The sequence below is a fragment of the Symsagittifera roscoffensis genome, chromosome 2 (genome assembly GCF_963678635.1).
Source record: "Symsagittifera roscoffensis chromosome 2, txSymRosc1.1, whole genome shotgun sequence".
In the NCBI taxonomy this organism is placed as follows: domain Eukaryota; kingdom Metazoa; phylum Xenacoelomorpha; order Acoela; family Convolutidae; genus Symsagittifera; species Symsagittifera roscoffensis.
Genome location: NC_087063.1, coordinates 81,462,359 through 81,479,167, shown reverse-complemented (window position 1 = coordinate 81,479,167; position 16,809 = coordinate 81,462,359). Strand labels below are relative to the sequence as shown.

The 16,809-nt window shown below is 37.3% G+C and overlaps 2 protein-coding genes across 3 annotated transcripts in view; both read right to left on the bottom strand.

Annotated features, from left to right (window-relative positions):
- Positions 1–6,463, bottom strand: part of LOC134840013 (uncharacterized) — a 42,480-nt gene extending 36,017 nt beyond the window's left edge. Inside the window, exons 1-4 of the mRNA XM_063855640.1 lie at positions 6,430–6,463; positions 4,413–4,578; positions 4,021–4,058; positions 3,473–3,781 (exon numbers count right to left, since the gene is read on the bottom strand). Coding sequence (XP_063711710.1) covers positions 3,473–3,781; positions 4,021–4,058; positions 4,413–4,578; positions 6,430–6,463 — 547 coding nt within the window. The remainder of the gene's footprint in view (positions 1–3,472; positions 3,782–4,020; positions 4,059–4,412; positions 4,579–6,429) is intronic.
- A 4,570-nt stretch (positions 6,464–11,033) lies between these two features.
- Positions 11,034–16,809, bottom strand: part of LOC134840472 (uncharacterized) — an 87,015-nt gene continuing 81,239 nt past the window's right edge. Inside the window, exons 2-5 of one of the 2 annotated variants that reach the window (XM_063856290.1) lie at positions 13,982–14,017; positions 11,967–12,132; positions 11,575–11,612; positions 11,034–11,336 (exon numbers count right to left, since the gene is read on the bottom strand). In XM_063856290.1, the coding sequence (XP_063712360.1) occupies positions 11,191–11,336; positions 11,575–11,612; positions 11,967–12,132; positions 13,982–14,015 (384 nt within the window). In that variant the 5' untranslated portion in view covers positions 14,016–14,017 and the 3' untranslated portion in view covers positions 11,034–11,190. Of the gene's footprint in view, positions 11,337–11,574; positions 11,613–11,966; positions 12,133–13,981; positions 14,018–16,809 lie in introns of those variants that run through there. The other variant, XR_010162424.1, reaches the window with a different exon arrangement.

Genomic DNA, 16,809 nt, shown 5'->3' with positions numbered 1-16,809 from the left:
AAAGGCTTCCAAACCTCAGAAAACCAACTACAAAATTGATTTAAAAAAGGCTCTTTTCCACTTCCCTCTCACCCTTAATTGAAATTCATTCTTGAAAAACTATTTAAACGTTGACATAAGACAATGGCACAAAAACATTAGAGGGGGAGTTGAAAAGAGCCAATATCTGGTATGGAGTTTGATTTCGAGTCCAGTGAGTTAATGTCTCTCAATCTTTTTCAAATGTCTGATTGACGTTAGTGCAATAGACTTATGACAAATCATCCAGGTGCGGCATCTTTGATGTTGGTATGAATTAGCCACTCTTTTCGGCTTTGTTTCAAGTAAATTTAACATCAAGCAACCTACTAACGTAAACCAACATCGAATTTTAACAAAAAGACCTTGCCGCTATTTTGAGAACCTAGATCAGACAAGATTTCAAAAAGAGCAATCTGGCTCGGTTAAGCAAACCAATGCTCAGAAATAATTTGTCCACTGTTAGCCGACTTCAAAGCTAAAACTAATGAAATAAGTATTTTGAAACTCACGATCGCCTAATTCGATTGGTTATGACTGGAAATTTCTCATAAAAAATATCGCAATACAAGATAGTGAAGGAAAAAAGAGATGGAAGTCTGAACTTTTTTTGTTGTAAAAGTGAGTTGAAAAGTTTCTTGAAAAATTTCACTCCATTGTCACGGAATATATTCGAAAGCAACCTTAAAAAGGTGTTTTTGTTGAAAGGAAGGCAAATTCCACTACAACATAAACTTGAAAAGAAATCAAAAGTCAAACTGCGAAAAATCAAATCTGAGCGTGAACAACTTCTACATACGCGAAGCACCATTTGCGATACCACATAAAATCAACACTATAAATTCGCAGCAAGAAAATGAAAGGAAAGCCCATAACTCATAGCCAACAGAAGATAAGAATAGTCCAAAAGAACAAAACCAAAAAAAAATTGAACCTTCCCCAACTTTTGAAAAAAAAAATTAGAACAAGTTAAAGAACTTCGAACTTCAAAAACTGCTTATGATTAGCATTTTGTTTAAAAAAAAAAAGAGGATGGACCACATTATTGGGGCGAACTCCGTTAAGCCGAAAACAACTGTAGTCATAATAAAGTTTTGAAACTCAAAAGTTTTTACGACCCATCCCCCTGAATCCCACAAAAGCATAAGAAAATGTTTTGCCTTCGTAACGGCACAATATATGATGTCACCGCTGATATAACATAAGCAAAAAAAAGGAAAAAAAAACAAAAAAAATGTATAAAATTATTCAAAATGAGAATTTTACAAATTACAAAACAACTTTCAATCATAGTTCAAAAATATTTTAAATTGAAATCAGATCAAACTTTGTACAGCATTTTTTCAACAAGCTTATTGAAAAAAATGTTAAGTACTACGACGAACTAAAAAGGTACTCTTTTTTGAATTTCAAGAAATTGAGCATGTCATCGCAGCAGTAACTGCCGCACTTGAAAGTAACTGCAGCAGCAGAAGTATTTTATAAAAAAAAATTGTTTACGGGAAAAAAGTCTAGTTACCGATTACAAGTGCACTTGCTCTCGCAATTTAAAAAAAACATAATTCATATATCAAATTATATGACCCATCTAGGTTGGTTATTGTCAAGAAATATAGAAAATAGCCAACTAACAGGGACGCAAGAAAACTGAAAAAAAAACTGACTTGTTTTTTTCAAAAATCTTCAACTTTTGAATTTCGAAGAAAAAAATAGATGGTCTTAAATCTCTTTCAATTTGTAGAACAATTTATGACAGACACTTTTCTGATAAAGTTAACTCAATTTGAGAAAACTAGATCAATAGGCAAAACTTTTATTTCACTGGGATATCTAATAATTAATTTCCATTTTCGAAATTAGAAGTCGATCACCTTTTTCGTGACCTATACACTTTTACTGTTTGATAGTGGATTTTACCTTCCTTTTAACAATGGAAATGCACTGAACTTAAAAAGAAATCAAAAGTCAAACCTCGAAAAATCAAAATTGAGCGTGAACAAATTTTTCCTGAAAAAAAGCACCCAGACCTATATGTGAGTACTCAACTAACTACGTTCATTACTCGGGTAATGAACGTTACGGAGTAATTCAGCTTTTGCACGAAAGCATCTCTTAAAAAAATTTAGTGATTAACCTTAAGATACTCGGACGCCACAATTCAAAAGCGTTCGCAGTTCGAGCGATAGTGCTTTTTGCAGCATTTCGATGGATCGAAAAGGCTGAGAGAAACACAACGTTGTAGTTTGAGACGAGGCTCTTGATATAGACACTTTTCGTCTAAAAATTGCTGAAATTCACTGTTACGTAATACGATTGGCCAGAACTTTCACATTTGTCAAAACCAAGGCAAACATTTTCAAGGTCACATCGAGCTCGTGATTTGACTCGTACAACATTTGAAGGCTTAAATCTGGAACTTTCATGTACAAATTTTGCGAAAAATGAAAGAAGCTCCGAGATAACTGGGCTTCATGAAATCCTTTGGCAAATGCATTAAATGCTGCTAGCTTGAGGTCTACCAATACTGCGAATTGATGTTCGGGAATGATTATCTCAATCCTGGCAAAAATCCAACTAATTTTTACTTGTTCAATTGGTGCCAACAGGTGCTGCACTAACAAAACTAATATGCATTGGAAGCAATTTGAAGGCGCCGTCAACTAACCAAAAACCTGAGATTTCCAAAGATCTGATTATGTCAGAGCCAGCAAAAATGATGAACTTTTTATTGTCCTTTGCAGTCATATTTAACTCCTTTAACACACACACAAATACATTTTTCGCTCATCAAAAGACGCAATCTGACGCCACTAAGCCGATCTAAAATAGGCCGAAACCAATCAAGCCGAAAAAAAACAGAAGAAAGAATTTAACAAAATCGAGTAAGTAAATTACAACCACAGAGCAAATTTTCTCTGCGAAAATTTTCTCTGCTAAAGCATGGAAATTGCCTCTGCTTTCGACATTCTGATTTTTTATTGAAAATTTCCGAACCCTGATTTTTTGGATTGAACCAAATTTAGCAAGTAGTTTTGGGAATAGTGACGAAAATTCTAAACACGGTAAAAATTTTGAAAGAAATTTCTAAGGGTAAAAATTTAAAAAGCTCTACAAAACAAAGCGATTTTCAAGAACAAGTTACGATTGGTGCTTTTTTGATAAAAATTACACCAATTTGAAAAAACTGGATCAATCTCCATTTTCGAAACTAGAAGTCAATCTTTTTCGTGAGCTTGACACTTGCTGTTCGATAGTGAAATTTGCCTTTCTTTTAACGTAAAACAAATGAAAAATTAAACCGCGAAAAATCAAAAATGAGCGTGAACAAAATAAAAGACTTTTCCTGAAAAAACGAAAAAATCATATATAAGAGTCTTCACTGTGTTCATTACACTAACAAACACCCTTTTTTCTAGCTAATTTTTCAGAAATAATTTTTTAATACTTTACTCACGGCTTCCTGGCATACACCAGCTTTCAGATGCTCCATTTGCATACGTTTCTGAATGTGTTCCAGTTCTAACACGAAGGTCATTCGTGACGTAAAAACTTGAGCCCAATGGGCGAGCTGGGCTGACTTTCCTCGGTTTCGCTGATGATTCACCTTCCTTGCCATTTTCAATCGCGGATGGAGCTAGGGGACTTAGTGTCAAATTCTGATGTTCGGGTTTTGATTTTGTACTTCCCAATGAAGTCGGCGGTTGCTTTCTAGTTTTGTTGCCCAGCTTCCGTGCCAAAACAGGGCTGCGACTGATAATCCGATCTGCAGATAACAGTTTTTACAAAATTTTAGCAATTTAAAAGATATATAATTTCGAAAATGAAGTCAGATATTTGAGACTAACAATCCAAGGGTCAATAAATTAGTACTTATATAAGGTGCCAATTCAATTAAATATTGAACCGAAAAAAATTAAAAGACCTGTGAATGAAATAAATTGACTAAACTATTTCAACACACCAAAACTGAACCGAAAAAAGCCACTCAAGCCATTACATTACCTTGCTGAATTTCTGAGATAATTTTAGCAAACGCACTCCTGTGAGAAAAAATAAGCCTCAAGGTAAATATAGTTCATGAAATTACATTACAAGACCAAATGATACAGCTCTGTTCAGGGTGGACACATGAATTCTCGAGAAAATTTTCCATAAAAAAATTCGTTCGTCAAAATTGCTTTGCTGACCTCTCACAAAACGCAAAAAAGCCCCTATTCTCCACGGGGAACTTTTTTAAAAAGTAGTCTACAAACAGTTGGAAGGAAAAGAACAACAGAAAAATGCTGGGATATCTTAAAAATTAAATCCACGTTTGAACCTAAAGTCGTTCACGTTTTTTTTCTCATTTTTTCCCCTTTTCCATAAGTATCATAATCAAAAAAAGTTCCTGTTACCTTATATCCGAAGAATTTTCTGGTGAAGACATATCGGATAGATCCAGGTCATCCATTGTGTTATCATTCCAAAGATGACTGTACTCATGAAAGGAGCTCGTGGATGATGCTGGTGACAGTTGGTTTGACAACGACTTGTCCATGAACAGTTCATGATCGATGATCTCTTGATAAAACACGACTAAAGTTAAATGAAGGGACTCGGGTGCTAGACAAGTGGCAAATGTTCCAAAACTTGTAACACAAAAATACTTCAGTATTTGTGAAAACAATAAAGGGAATTTCTCAATAAAGCTGATTTCTCGAATGATTGAAGTCCCAACAACGAGGTTAAAAAATTCTGCTTTGAAAGACGACCTTATATGACATTTGGTGGACGCCAACTCCAAAACAATGAAATATAGTCCGAAAATTTAAGTTTTTACAACGCTTTTTCACAGAAACGGAGAAAATTCAGGTTTTTTATACGGTATGAGGATACGTGAGATGCCTGAATCCAATTACTTCCTGGCAATTGGTGGTCTGAGTACGCGGCGTGCAACACATTGTGTTGCATATTACTATTTGCAAGATAAAGTTGCTACAAACAAGTTGCCACGAAATAGAGCTGAAAAGTTATTAAAATGACGGTGCAATATTTTGCCATTTCTCAGTACAGTTCCCTTTGAGGTTGAATGATGGGGCCAAAATCCCATTAAGCTCCCGCAGCGAATTAGTGTTTCTTTGTTGGGGGGGGGGGGTTATATTGTGAAAGACCCAAAAAAAATGGTAATATACCGTCAGCTTCAGGTCGTTCGATGCTGAGCCCGTAGCCGTAGATGCTGCTGAATCCCATTCAAGACATTTTAAAATTGGCTGAATTAACCAGGAGTCAAAGTTATTATAACTTCAGTACGTGTTCATTTCTAGAATTGAATGTGCTACAAAAAGTTACCATGCAAATAGTTTAAAAAAACCGAAAAAATTGAGAAAAAAATACTATATTTGGAAATATATTAAAATATCTTACATTACCATTTGATTTTGCCTAATCTTATCATCAGGGCTGGGTAAAATACAATTGAAGTACTATTTTGCGACTCCACATGTATTGCAAATCTTTTTGGACTCGCAAAAGTTATTGCAACATTTTTTGAATCAAAATAAGTATCGCAATTATTGCAATATTTTCGCAATACTTTCCAATTTTTTTTCTTGGTAAAAAAACAGGTTCAGAGGAAACTTTGAATTCTTTCAACGTTTCAGAATGTTGCATCAACATAAAGGAAGAGTAGCTCCTCTAGATGCAATGCAGTCATTGACTTTCTCAAATCAGTAATAGTCAAATTTGCTCGACTAAAAAGCCGTTCCACAATATTGGAACTTAGCTTATAATCGTTTCATGTGAGGACAGATACTTTTCACAAGCGAGGTTGAACCGAAATCCAGTGACATTTGTTTGTTTTGTCTGTGAAAGTTTTGGACAACATATTGAACGCTAGCAAAAGTTAATGCAATAGTTTTTCTGTCAAAAATATGTATCTCAATAGTTTACTATCTAAAAATATGGTACTGCAATAATAATATTGCAATATATTGCAAATTATTGCAATACAATATATTTTTAACCACCCCTGCTTATCATGTAGTAATTTTATATCACTGAGAGAATTGAGAAAACAAATGACTATTTTTTGAAGGTCACTTTAATGCCAAAAAATTTTTCCCAATTTTGTGTCGGAAACGAAAGATATCATTCAGTACAATAACTGAATATTTTTTTGGTTGAGTTATCCCTTCAGTATTGGTATGATCTAGAAAACAATTATGCCACGATTTTCCCTTCTATAGGAAATGGAATTCTTTTCATTGATCATGCCAACAGAATTATGAATTAGAAGAATGATAACAAAAATGGTCCATAGATATATTTCGAGAAAAGACATTACCAACCAGCGAACCCTTAAACATTCAATTATCTTTTTTTTCAGATCATTTTGTTCGCAAGAATTTATAGGGAACTTTTCATATAACATACCTGGCGACTGACTTCGTTTACTCCGTTCAGACATCTGAAAATATTGAGAACAAAATTTTGAGAACATATCAGAGTCAGTTGATGTGTAAGGTCAGCAGAAACCATGCACAAGCAAAAAAGGGGTCAATTAAAATGTGCCTTTCCGTCATGCGACGGTCCGTGCACAGGTTGGATAGGGCCATTGTGACATTCGTCCAGAATGGCCGGAAATGCATGTCAGAAACGACTGGAGCAGTCTTGCGGGAGAATTGGCTATTTTGGAAGATCAGTGGTGCGAATCGTACAATTGAACGAATTCGTAGAGGTTAATTTGGAGCGACGAAAAGATTTTCAAAAATTCGTTCGTAAATAAAGACGCGTCACAACCTTGAAATTTCGCGACAACTAAAAAACCGCGAAATTCAGAAGAACGATCTTTGATAGTCAGAGAAGAACACACAGAACGCTGAGCTGACCAGATAAAAATTAGAAAGACGCGTGAAGATCCGAGAGCATTCCAGAAAGTAACGATTGTTGTGCCAGTCGGTCATATCTGGAAGTTTGACCTTGAGGGACACGAAAATACGTTATTTTCGAGTGAAGTTTTATTTTTCAAAATTTCGAATGGAGCCTCTCATGCTCAGTTTTCTCGCAACAACTGAAAACAAAAAGTGAAAAATCAGAACGACCGAATTTACAATTGCGGGAAAATACTTAAGAAAACAACAGGAAATTGCTATTCGCAATTTCCAGATACAAAATAAGACACGAGTAGAGCCGTCTTATCCTGAAATAGGAGACGAGATAATCGCGAGAGAAGAGTACAATTATTCGAAATGAACTAGAGTGAACCTTCTGTGACATTCGACCGGAATGGCCAAAATGCAATTTATGCAGGATTCGAATTTCGAGCAGGAAGCCTTCCGAGTTGATGATTTCGAAGGATTAGCGACGTTATTGGAACGTTTAGCCAAACGGTGAGGGCTAGAATATTCTAGTATTTTAGATTTTCAAAAATTCGAATGATGACGTCACATTTCTGAGAAATGCTGAAACGGCCATTTTTAACAAAAAGCGAGTGAAAAACAGAACAACTTTTATCTGCGATTGCGAACAGTACGAAAATCGAGATTGGAGAACGACAACGAACTACAGAATAGCAGAGAACGTTCCGAGTTGCAACTATTGTGCTGCTACAATAGTTGCAAGGCCGTTGCCAACAACGGTGAAGGGTGAGAACCAGCCTTCCGGATTAGCAAGAAATCAAGAGTAAGGAGCTTGATTCGGCGGATTCAAGAATCCGGAAGGGTCTCGGGACGGAAACTTTTATTAACTCACATAAACTTTTAGCATCCTGTCATGTCCTGACTTGAATTTAACTGATATTTTGATTAGTTTTGACAAGGATGAGGTGCTAGGAGTTGGGGGAAAGGGTTGATCCATCTTCGATGGAGATGATGATTTTTATCTACTGAACAAAAACAATGGTAATATGATAAGTAGTAGCCCTGTTTTTAGGAGTGACCTCGTGGTCTGGGGATACAGAGACCTAGCCATGAGCTCACTATTTTTGCATGTAATTCAGTTAATTTGAGCGTTCTGGTCGAAGCCGGAGAGCAGTAACGTTTTTGTCGACCCGATGTAAGAAAGACCACCGAAAAGTACTGGCTTGGTAGAGACGGTGAAAAACATGCAAAGCTCTGTTTAGACGCTAGCCAGTCGTCTTAAGACTTAGTTTTGTTATCCGTCGATATGTATCTTCCGGGCGAATGTTACATGTATGTTTTTATGGCGCTCCTGGGTGTTATTCTTTCGTAACATCATGACCGGCGGAACCGTTAACGAGCACTCCGCGCCGAGCGGATGCTCACATTAACGCCCTTAATAGGCCTAAACTGCCGGGGCGGAAGGGTAGTTCGGAACGCGGAAGCCTTCCGGATTGCCGTGAATAGTGTTTTAACCTAGTTAAGACCGAAAATTCATTAACCAGGAAGGGTGGGGGGAATCGCGAACCCCTCGTCCCCTGAGTGGTTTGTGACCAAAAACATTTAAAGATATAAGTAAAACCAAACAAAAAGTAGTATAGTACCCAAGAAAAACAAAAAACATAAAAAATTACCGAAAAAACCAAAAACAGTAAAAAAGTAGAAAATCAGTAGAAATCATCCCCCCAGACAAGATGTGATTCAACCCCCCCGTTTGTTGTTGATAGATATATTGTTGTTACAGGCATTTATATCAGTCAGGATCGTTACGATCAATTTTGAGGCCCGTTTGTGAGGCTTGTACTGTAGGGTTATTTGAGCATTTAAGCACGTTAATGATAAATTGCGCTCAATCGGGAAGGGTCAGCTGATTTGCGCTCAATTCGGAAGGGTCTTGGGTGAAGACCGATCCGGCAAGCAGTTCAAGGAGCAACAAGAAGGGGCTCAACGACAACAACAATCGACTGTTGGGTATCGTTAACAAGTTTTGGATCCCTTTTGGTACAAAAAGTAAGATAGTAATCTGTGGGGGGCTCGACAGTGCTGCACTGTAGTGACCCTTCACCGAACTGCGAATATCCGAGTTAAGCACCTTAATTCGGATAATAAACAAACCCGGAGGGGTATAGTATTACTAATATTATTACTTATATAGCCTATATTAATAGTCTTATATCGTTTTTCAGTGAAAAACAACGAAAACAGACCGGTTTTTAGGGTCAAAATAGCGATATTTTGATTCCCCCACAAGTCGCGATTTTTGAGATATCGATATTTTTTGAAACGGAAAAAAGCGCTAAGTTAGTGTGTTACATCGTAACTGCACTACTGTAATAGGTAGAACCGGTTAACTTTAGTTCGGAAGTGGTTGGAACTAGTTTGGTACCAAAAACCAAATTTTCCCAATTTTTGATAGTAAGAAACACTAAAAATTTAGAAAATTTTTTGAAATTTTTGAGGTAGGACAGTAAAAATAGTTGTTCGGACAACCTCCACTAGTGAATCTACAAGTCTTAAAATCCGCTACCCGAAAGCCTTCCGGGTTGCAGAGAAATCGAACATAACGTGTTGGATTTGGTGGATTCATCAATCCGGAGGGGTCCAGGTAGCATAGTTTTTCGCAAATTTTTTCTACAATAGCGTTTTAGATCGGGTCTTTTGCATTGAAATAGAAGAGTATAGGCCTTCTGAGCTCGGATCAATAATTTTTAGGTCGAAAGGACCAGATTTGCGGAAAAAGTTAGGGTTAGGGAAAAAAAAGACGTTTTGGTTAATAACTTTGGAACTACTGATCATATCGAGTTGATCTTGGTACCAATAGATCAAAAATTAGCAGAACTTACTAGTAGGAAAGAGAATTACTCGAAAAAGCGAGCGAGAAAATTTTTTGAGATTGTTTTTAGCAAATTACACAAATCCGGAGGGGTACACCCTTCACGTTTTATGAATTTTTCTAAAAAACCCTTATACCCCTACCAAAAGTTGATAGCGATTGAACTAAGTAACTTAAGACAGTTCTAGACAAAAAGGGAGGGCTGAAGGCACAAGACAACCATAATAGAGTCGAAATTAGGCAAGTGATAAGACCCTTCACCGTTAGTGTGAATTGTCAAATAAGTGCCTTAACTTCAATCCGGAGGGGTCTAGGAAAGGACCCTATACCCTTCCCAGTTAATTCAAACAGCATAAAAGCAACGCAGAACGTATCCGGAGGGGTATAAGCTGAAATTAAGAAAACTACGGAAAGCTACTTTGACAGAGCTAAGGGCTCCCAATCCGGAGGGGTCGAAATTTTTCAAAGTCAGAGGGGTCCGAATCCGGAGGGGTCTACTTTCCACAAAACCGGAGGGGTCCGAATCCGGAAGGGTCTTATAGTTGCTAATTCGGAGGGGTCCAAATCCGGAGGGGTCCATATTCTGACAGTCCGGAAGGGTCCTATTTGTGCCAATCCGGAGGGGTATTATTTTATTAAGGACTTAGGTAAACGAAAGAAAGACTAAAAAGCGAGAGGTATTAGGTTATTAATACACAGGCTAGGTATCAGTGACTGCACTGGTAACTTGCCTCTCAAAAAGAACCAGACTAATACAAAACAGGTCCGAACTCGGATATTCGCGACACTAAGTCTAAATTAAAAAGAGCGTGACTCATTGGTGTGGATTGAAACATAATACGTTTTTGGGAAAAGTGACTGCCCTGAGGATTTTAGTAGGTCTAGCTCGGGCAGTCCGAAGGCAGATAGGTAACACAGTACTCGGTGGGTGCAATAGACGCCCACTTGAGAAAATTACTGCCTTCAAAGTTTTGTCTGTTTGGTGCAGCACCAAGCAGGGAAAGCTTTTTCTTTAAAAGACAGGTTCGACTATTGTACTGCGACACTTTTCGTGAGCTTGACACTTTTGCTGTTCGATAGTGAAATTTGCCTTCCTTTTAACGAAGGAAATGAAATGAACTTGAAAATAAATGAAAAATTAAACCGCGAAACATCAAAAAATGAGCGTGAACAAAAAAAAGACTTTTCCTGAAAAAAAACGAAAAAATCATATATAAGAGTCTTCAGTGTGTTCATTACACTAATAAGCACCCTTTTTTCTAATTAATTTTTTAGAAATAATTTTAAAATACTTCACTCACGGCTTCCTGGCATACACCAGCTTTCAGATGCTCCATTTGCATACGTTTCTGAACGTGTTCCAGTTCTAACACGAAGGTCATTCGTGACGTAAAAACTTGAGCCCAATGGGCGAGCTGGGCTGACTTTCCTCGGTTTCGCTGATGATTCACCTTCCTTGCCATTTTAAATCGCGGATGGAGCTAGGGGACTTAGTGTCAAATTCTGATGTTCGGGTTTTGATTTTGTACTTCCCAATGAAGTCGGCGGTTGCTTTCTAGTTTTGTTGCCCAGCTTCCGTGCCAAAACAGGGCTGCGACTGATGATTCGATCTGCAGATAACAGTTTTTACAAAGTTTTAGCAATTTAAAAGATAAATAATTTCGAAAATGAAGTCAGATATTTGAGACTAACAATCCAAGGGTCAATAAATTAGTACTTATATAAGGTGCCAATTCAATTAAATATTGAACCGAAAAAAATTAAAAGACCTGTGAATGAAATAAATTGACTAAACTATTTCAACACACCAAACTGAACCGAAAAAAGCCACTCAAGCCATTACATTACCTTGCTGAATTTCTGAGATAATTTTAGCAAACGCACTCCTGTGAGAAAAAATAAGCCTCAAGGTAAATATAGTTCATGAAATTACATTACAAGACCAAATGATACAGCTCTGTTCAGGGTGGACACATGAATTCTCGAGAAAATTTTCCATAAAAAAATTCGTTCGTCAAAATTGCTTTGCTGACCTCTCACAAAACGCAAAAAAGCCCCTATTCTCCACGGGGAACTTTTTTAAAAAGTAGTCTACAAACAGTTGGAAGGAAAAGAACAACAGAAAAATGCTGGGATATCTTAAAAATTAAATCCACGTTTGAACCTAAAGTCGTTCACGTTTTTTTTCTCATTTTTTCCCCTTTTCCATAAGTATCATAATCAAAAAAAGTTCCTGTTACCTTATATCCGAAGAATTTTCTGGTGAAGACATATCGGATAGATCCAGGTCATCCATTGTGTTATCATTCCAAAGATGACTGTACTCATGAAAGGAGCTCGTGGATGATGCTGGTGACAGTTGGTTTGACAACGACTTGTCCATGAACAGTTCATGATCGATGATCTCTTGATAAAACACGACTAAAGTTAAATGAAGGGACTCGGGTGCTAGACAAGTGGCAAATGTTCCAAAACTTGTAACACAAAAATACTTCAGTATTTGTGAAAACAATAAAGGGAATTTCTCAATAAAGCTGATTTCTCGAATGATTGAAGTCCCAACAACGAGGTTAAAAAATTCTGCTTTGAAAGACGACCTTATATGACATTTGGTGGACGCCAACTCCAAAACAATGAAATATAGTCCGAAAATTTAAGTTTTTACAACGCTTTTTCACAGAAACGGAGAAAATTCAGGTTTTTTATACGGTATGAGGATACGTGAGATGCCTGAATCCAATTACTTCCTGGCAATTGGTGGTCTGAGTACGCGGCGTGCAACACATTGTGTTGCATATTACTATTTGCAAGATAAAGTTGCTACAAACAAGTTGCCACGAAATAGAGCTGAAAAGTTATTAAAATGACGGTGCAATATTTTGCCATTTCTCAGTACAGTTCCCTTTGAGGTTGAATGATGGGGCCAAAATCCCATTAAGCTCCCGCAGCGAATTAGTGTTTCTTTGTTGGGGGGGGGTTATATTGTGAAAGACCCAAAAAAAAATGGTAATATACCGTCAGCTTCAGGTCGTTCGATGCTGAGCCCGTAGCCGTAGATGCTGCTGAATCCCATTCAAGACATTTTAAAATTGGCTGAATTAACCAGGAGTCAAAGTTATTATAACTTCAGTACGTGTTCATTTCTAGAATTGAATGTGCTACAAAAAGTTACCATGCAAATAGTTTAAAAAAACCGAAAAAATTGAGAAAAAAATACTATATTTGGAAATATATTAAAATATCTTACATTACCATTTGATTTTGCCTAATCTTATCATCAGGGCTGGGTAAAATACAATTGAAGTACTATTTTGCGACTCAACATGTATTGCAAATCGTTTTGGACTCGCAAAAGTTATTGCAACATTTTTTGAATCAAAATAAGTATCGCAATTATTGCAATATTTTCGCAATACTTTCCAATTTTTTTTCTTGGTAAAAAAACAGGTTCAGAGCAAACTTTGAATTCTTTCAACGTTTCAGAATGTTGCATCAACATAAAGGAAGAGTAGCTCCTCTAGATGCAATGCAGTCATTGACTTTCTCAAATCAGTAATAGTCAAATTTGCTCGACTAAAAAGCCGTTCCACAATATTGGAACTTAGCTTATAATCGTTTCATGTGAGGACAGATACTTTTCACAAGCGAGGTTGAACCGAAATCCAGTGACATTTGTTTGTTTTGTCTGTGAAAGTTTTGGACAACATATTGAACGCTAGCAAAAGTTAATGCAATAGTTTTTCTGTCAAAAATATGTATCTCAATAGTTTACTATCTAAAAATATGGTACTGCAATAATAATATTGCAATATATTGCAAATTATTGCAATACAATATATTTTTAACCACCCCTGCTTATCATGTAGTAATTTTATATCACTGAGAGAATTGAGAAAACAAATGACTATTTTTTGAAGGTCACTTTAATGCCAAAAAATTTTTCCCAATTTTGTGTCGGAAACGAAAGATATCATTCAGTACAATAACTGAATATTTTTTTGGTTGAGTTATCCCTTCAGTATTGGTATGATCTAGAAAACAATTATGCCACGATTTTCCCTTCTATAGGAAATGGAATTCTTTTCATTGATCATGCCAACAGAATTATGAATTAGAAGAATGATAACAAAAATGGTCCATAGATATATTTCGAGAAAAGACATTACCAACCAGCGAACCCTTAAACATTCAATTATCTTTTTTTTCAGATCATTTTGTTCGCAAGAATTTAAAGGGAACTTTTCATATAACATACCTGGCGACTGACTTCGTTTACTCCGTTCAGACATCTGAAAATATTGAGAACAAAATTTTGAGAACATATCAGAGTCAGTTGATGTGTAAGGTCAGCAGAAACCATGCACAAGCAAAAAAGGGGTCAATTAAAATGTGCCTTTCCGTCATGCGACGGTCCGTGCACAGGTTGGATAGGGCCATTGTGACATTCGTCCAGAATGGCCGGAAATGCATGTCAGAAACGACTGGAGCAGTCTTGTGGGAGAATTGGCTATTTTGGAAGATCAGTGGTGCGAATCGTACAATTGAACGAATTCGTAGAGGTTAATTTGGAGCGACGAAAAGATTTTCAAAAATTCGTTCGTAAATAAAGACGCGTCACAACCTTGAAATTTCGCGACAACTAAAAACCGCGAAATTCAGAAAAACGATCTTTGATAGTCAGAGAAGAACACACAGAACGCTGAGCTGACCAGATAAAAATTATAAAGACGCGTGAAGATCCGAGAGCATTCCAGAAAGTAACGATTGTTGTGCCAGTCGGTCATATCTGGAAGTTTGACCTTGAGGGACACGAAAATACGTTATTTTCGAGTGAAGTTTTATTTTTCAAAATTTCGAATGGAGCCTCTCATGCTCAGTTTTCTCGCAACAACTGAAAACAAAAAGTGAAAAATCAGAACGACCGAATTTACAATTGCGGGAAAATACTTAAGAAAACAACAGGAAATTGCTATTCGCAATTTCCAGATACAAAATAAGACACGAGTAGAGCCGTCTTATCCTGAAATAGGAGACGAGATAATCGCGAGAGAAGAGTACAATTATTCGAAATGAACTAGAGTGAACCTTCTGTGACATTCGACCGGAATGGCCAAAATGCAATTTATGCAGGATTCGAATTTTGAGCAGGAAGCCTTCCGAGTTGATGATTTCGAAGGATTAGCGACGTTATTGGAACGTTTAGCCAAACGGTGAGGGCTAGAATATTCTAGTATTTTAGATTTTCAAAAATTCGAATGATGACGTCACATTTCTGAGAAATGCTGAAACGGCCATTTTTAACAAAAAGCGAGTGAAAAACAGAACAACTTTTATCTGCGATTGCGAACAGTACGAAAATCGAGATTGGAGAACGACAACGAACTACAGAATAGCAGAGAACGTTCCGAGTTGCAACTATTGTGCTGCTACAATAGTTGCAAGGCCGTTGCCAACAACGGTGAAGGGTGAGAACCAGCCTTCCGGATTAGCAAGAAATCAAGAGTAAGGAGCTTGATTCGGCGGATTCAAGAATCCGGAAGGGTCTCGGGACGGAAACTTTTATTAATTCACATAAACTTTTAGCATCCTGTCATGTCCTGACTTGAATTTAACTGATATTTTGATTAGTTTTGACAAGGATGAGGTGCTAGGAGTTGGGGGAAAGGGTTGATCCATCTTCGATGGAGATGATGATTTTTATCTACTGAACAAAAACAATAGTAATATGATAAGTAGTAGCCCTGTTTTTAGGAGTGACCTCGTGGTCTGGGGATACAGAGACCCAGCCATGAGCTCACTATTTTTGCATGTAATTCAGTTAATTTGAGCGTTCTGGTCGAAGCCGGAGAGCAGTAACGTTTTTGTCGACCCGATGTAAGAAAGACCACCGAAAAGTACTGGCTTGGTAGAGACGGTGAAAAACATGCAAAGCTCTGTTTAGACGCTAGCCAGTCGTCTTAAGACTTAGTTTTGTTATCCGTCGATATGTATCTTCCGGGCGAATGTTACATGTATGTTTTTATGGCGCTCCTGGGTGTTATTCTTTCGTAACATCATGACCGGCGGAACCGTTAACGAGCACTCCGCGCCGAGCGGATGCTCACATTAACGCCCTTAATAGTCCTAAACTGCCGGGGCGGAAGGGTAGTTCGGAACGCGGAAGCCTTCCGGATTGCCGTGAATAGTTTTTTAACCTAGTTAAGACCGAAAATTCATTAACCAGGAAGGGTGGGGGGAATCGCGAACCCCTCGTCCCCTGAGTGGTTTGTGACCAAAAACATTTAAAGATATAAGTAAAACCAAACAAAAAGTAGTATAGTACCCAAGAAAAACAAAAAACATAAAAAATTACCGAAAAAACCAAAAACAGTAAAAAAGTAGAAAATCAGTAGAAATCATCCCCCCAGACAAGATGTGATTCAACCCCCCCGTTTGTTGTTGATAGATATATTGTTGTTACAGGCATTTATATCAGTCAGGATCGTTACGATCAATTTTGAGGCCCGTTTGTGAGGCTTGTACTGTAGGGTTATTTGAGCATTTAAGCACGTTAATGATAAATTGCGCTCAATCGGGAAGGGTCAGCTGATTTGCGCTCAATTCGGAAGGGTCTTGGGTGAAGACCGATCCGGCAAGCAGTTCAAGGAGCAACAAGAAGGGGCTCAACGACAACAACAATCGACTGTTGGGTATCGTTAACAAGTTTTGGATCCCTTTTGGTACAAAAAGTAAGATAGTAATCTGTGGGGGGCTCGACAGTGCTGCACTGTAGTGACCCTTCACCGAACTGCGAATATCCGAGTTAAGCACCTTAATTCGGATAATAAACAAACCCGGAGGGGTATAGTATTACTAATATTATTACTTATATAGCCTATATTAATAGTCTTATATCGTTTTTCAGTGAAAAACAACGAAAACAGACCGGTTTTTAGGGTCAAAATAGCGATATTTTGATTCCCCCACAAGTCGCGATTTTTGAGATATCGATATTTTTTGAAACGGAAAAAAGCGCTAAGTTAGTGTGTTACATCGTAACTGCACTACTGTAATAGGTAGAACCGGTTAACTTTAGTTCGGAAG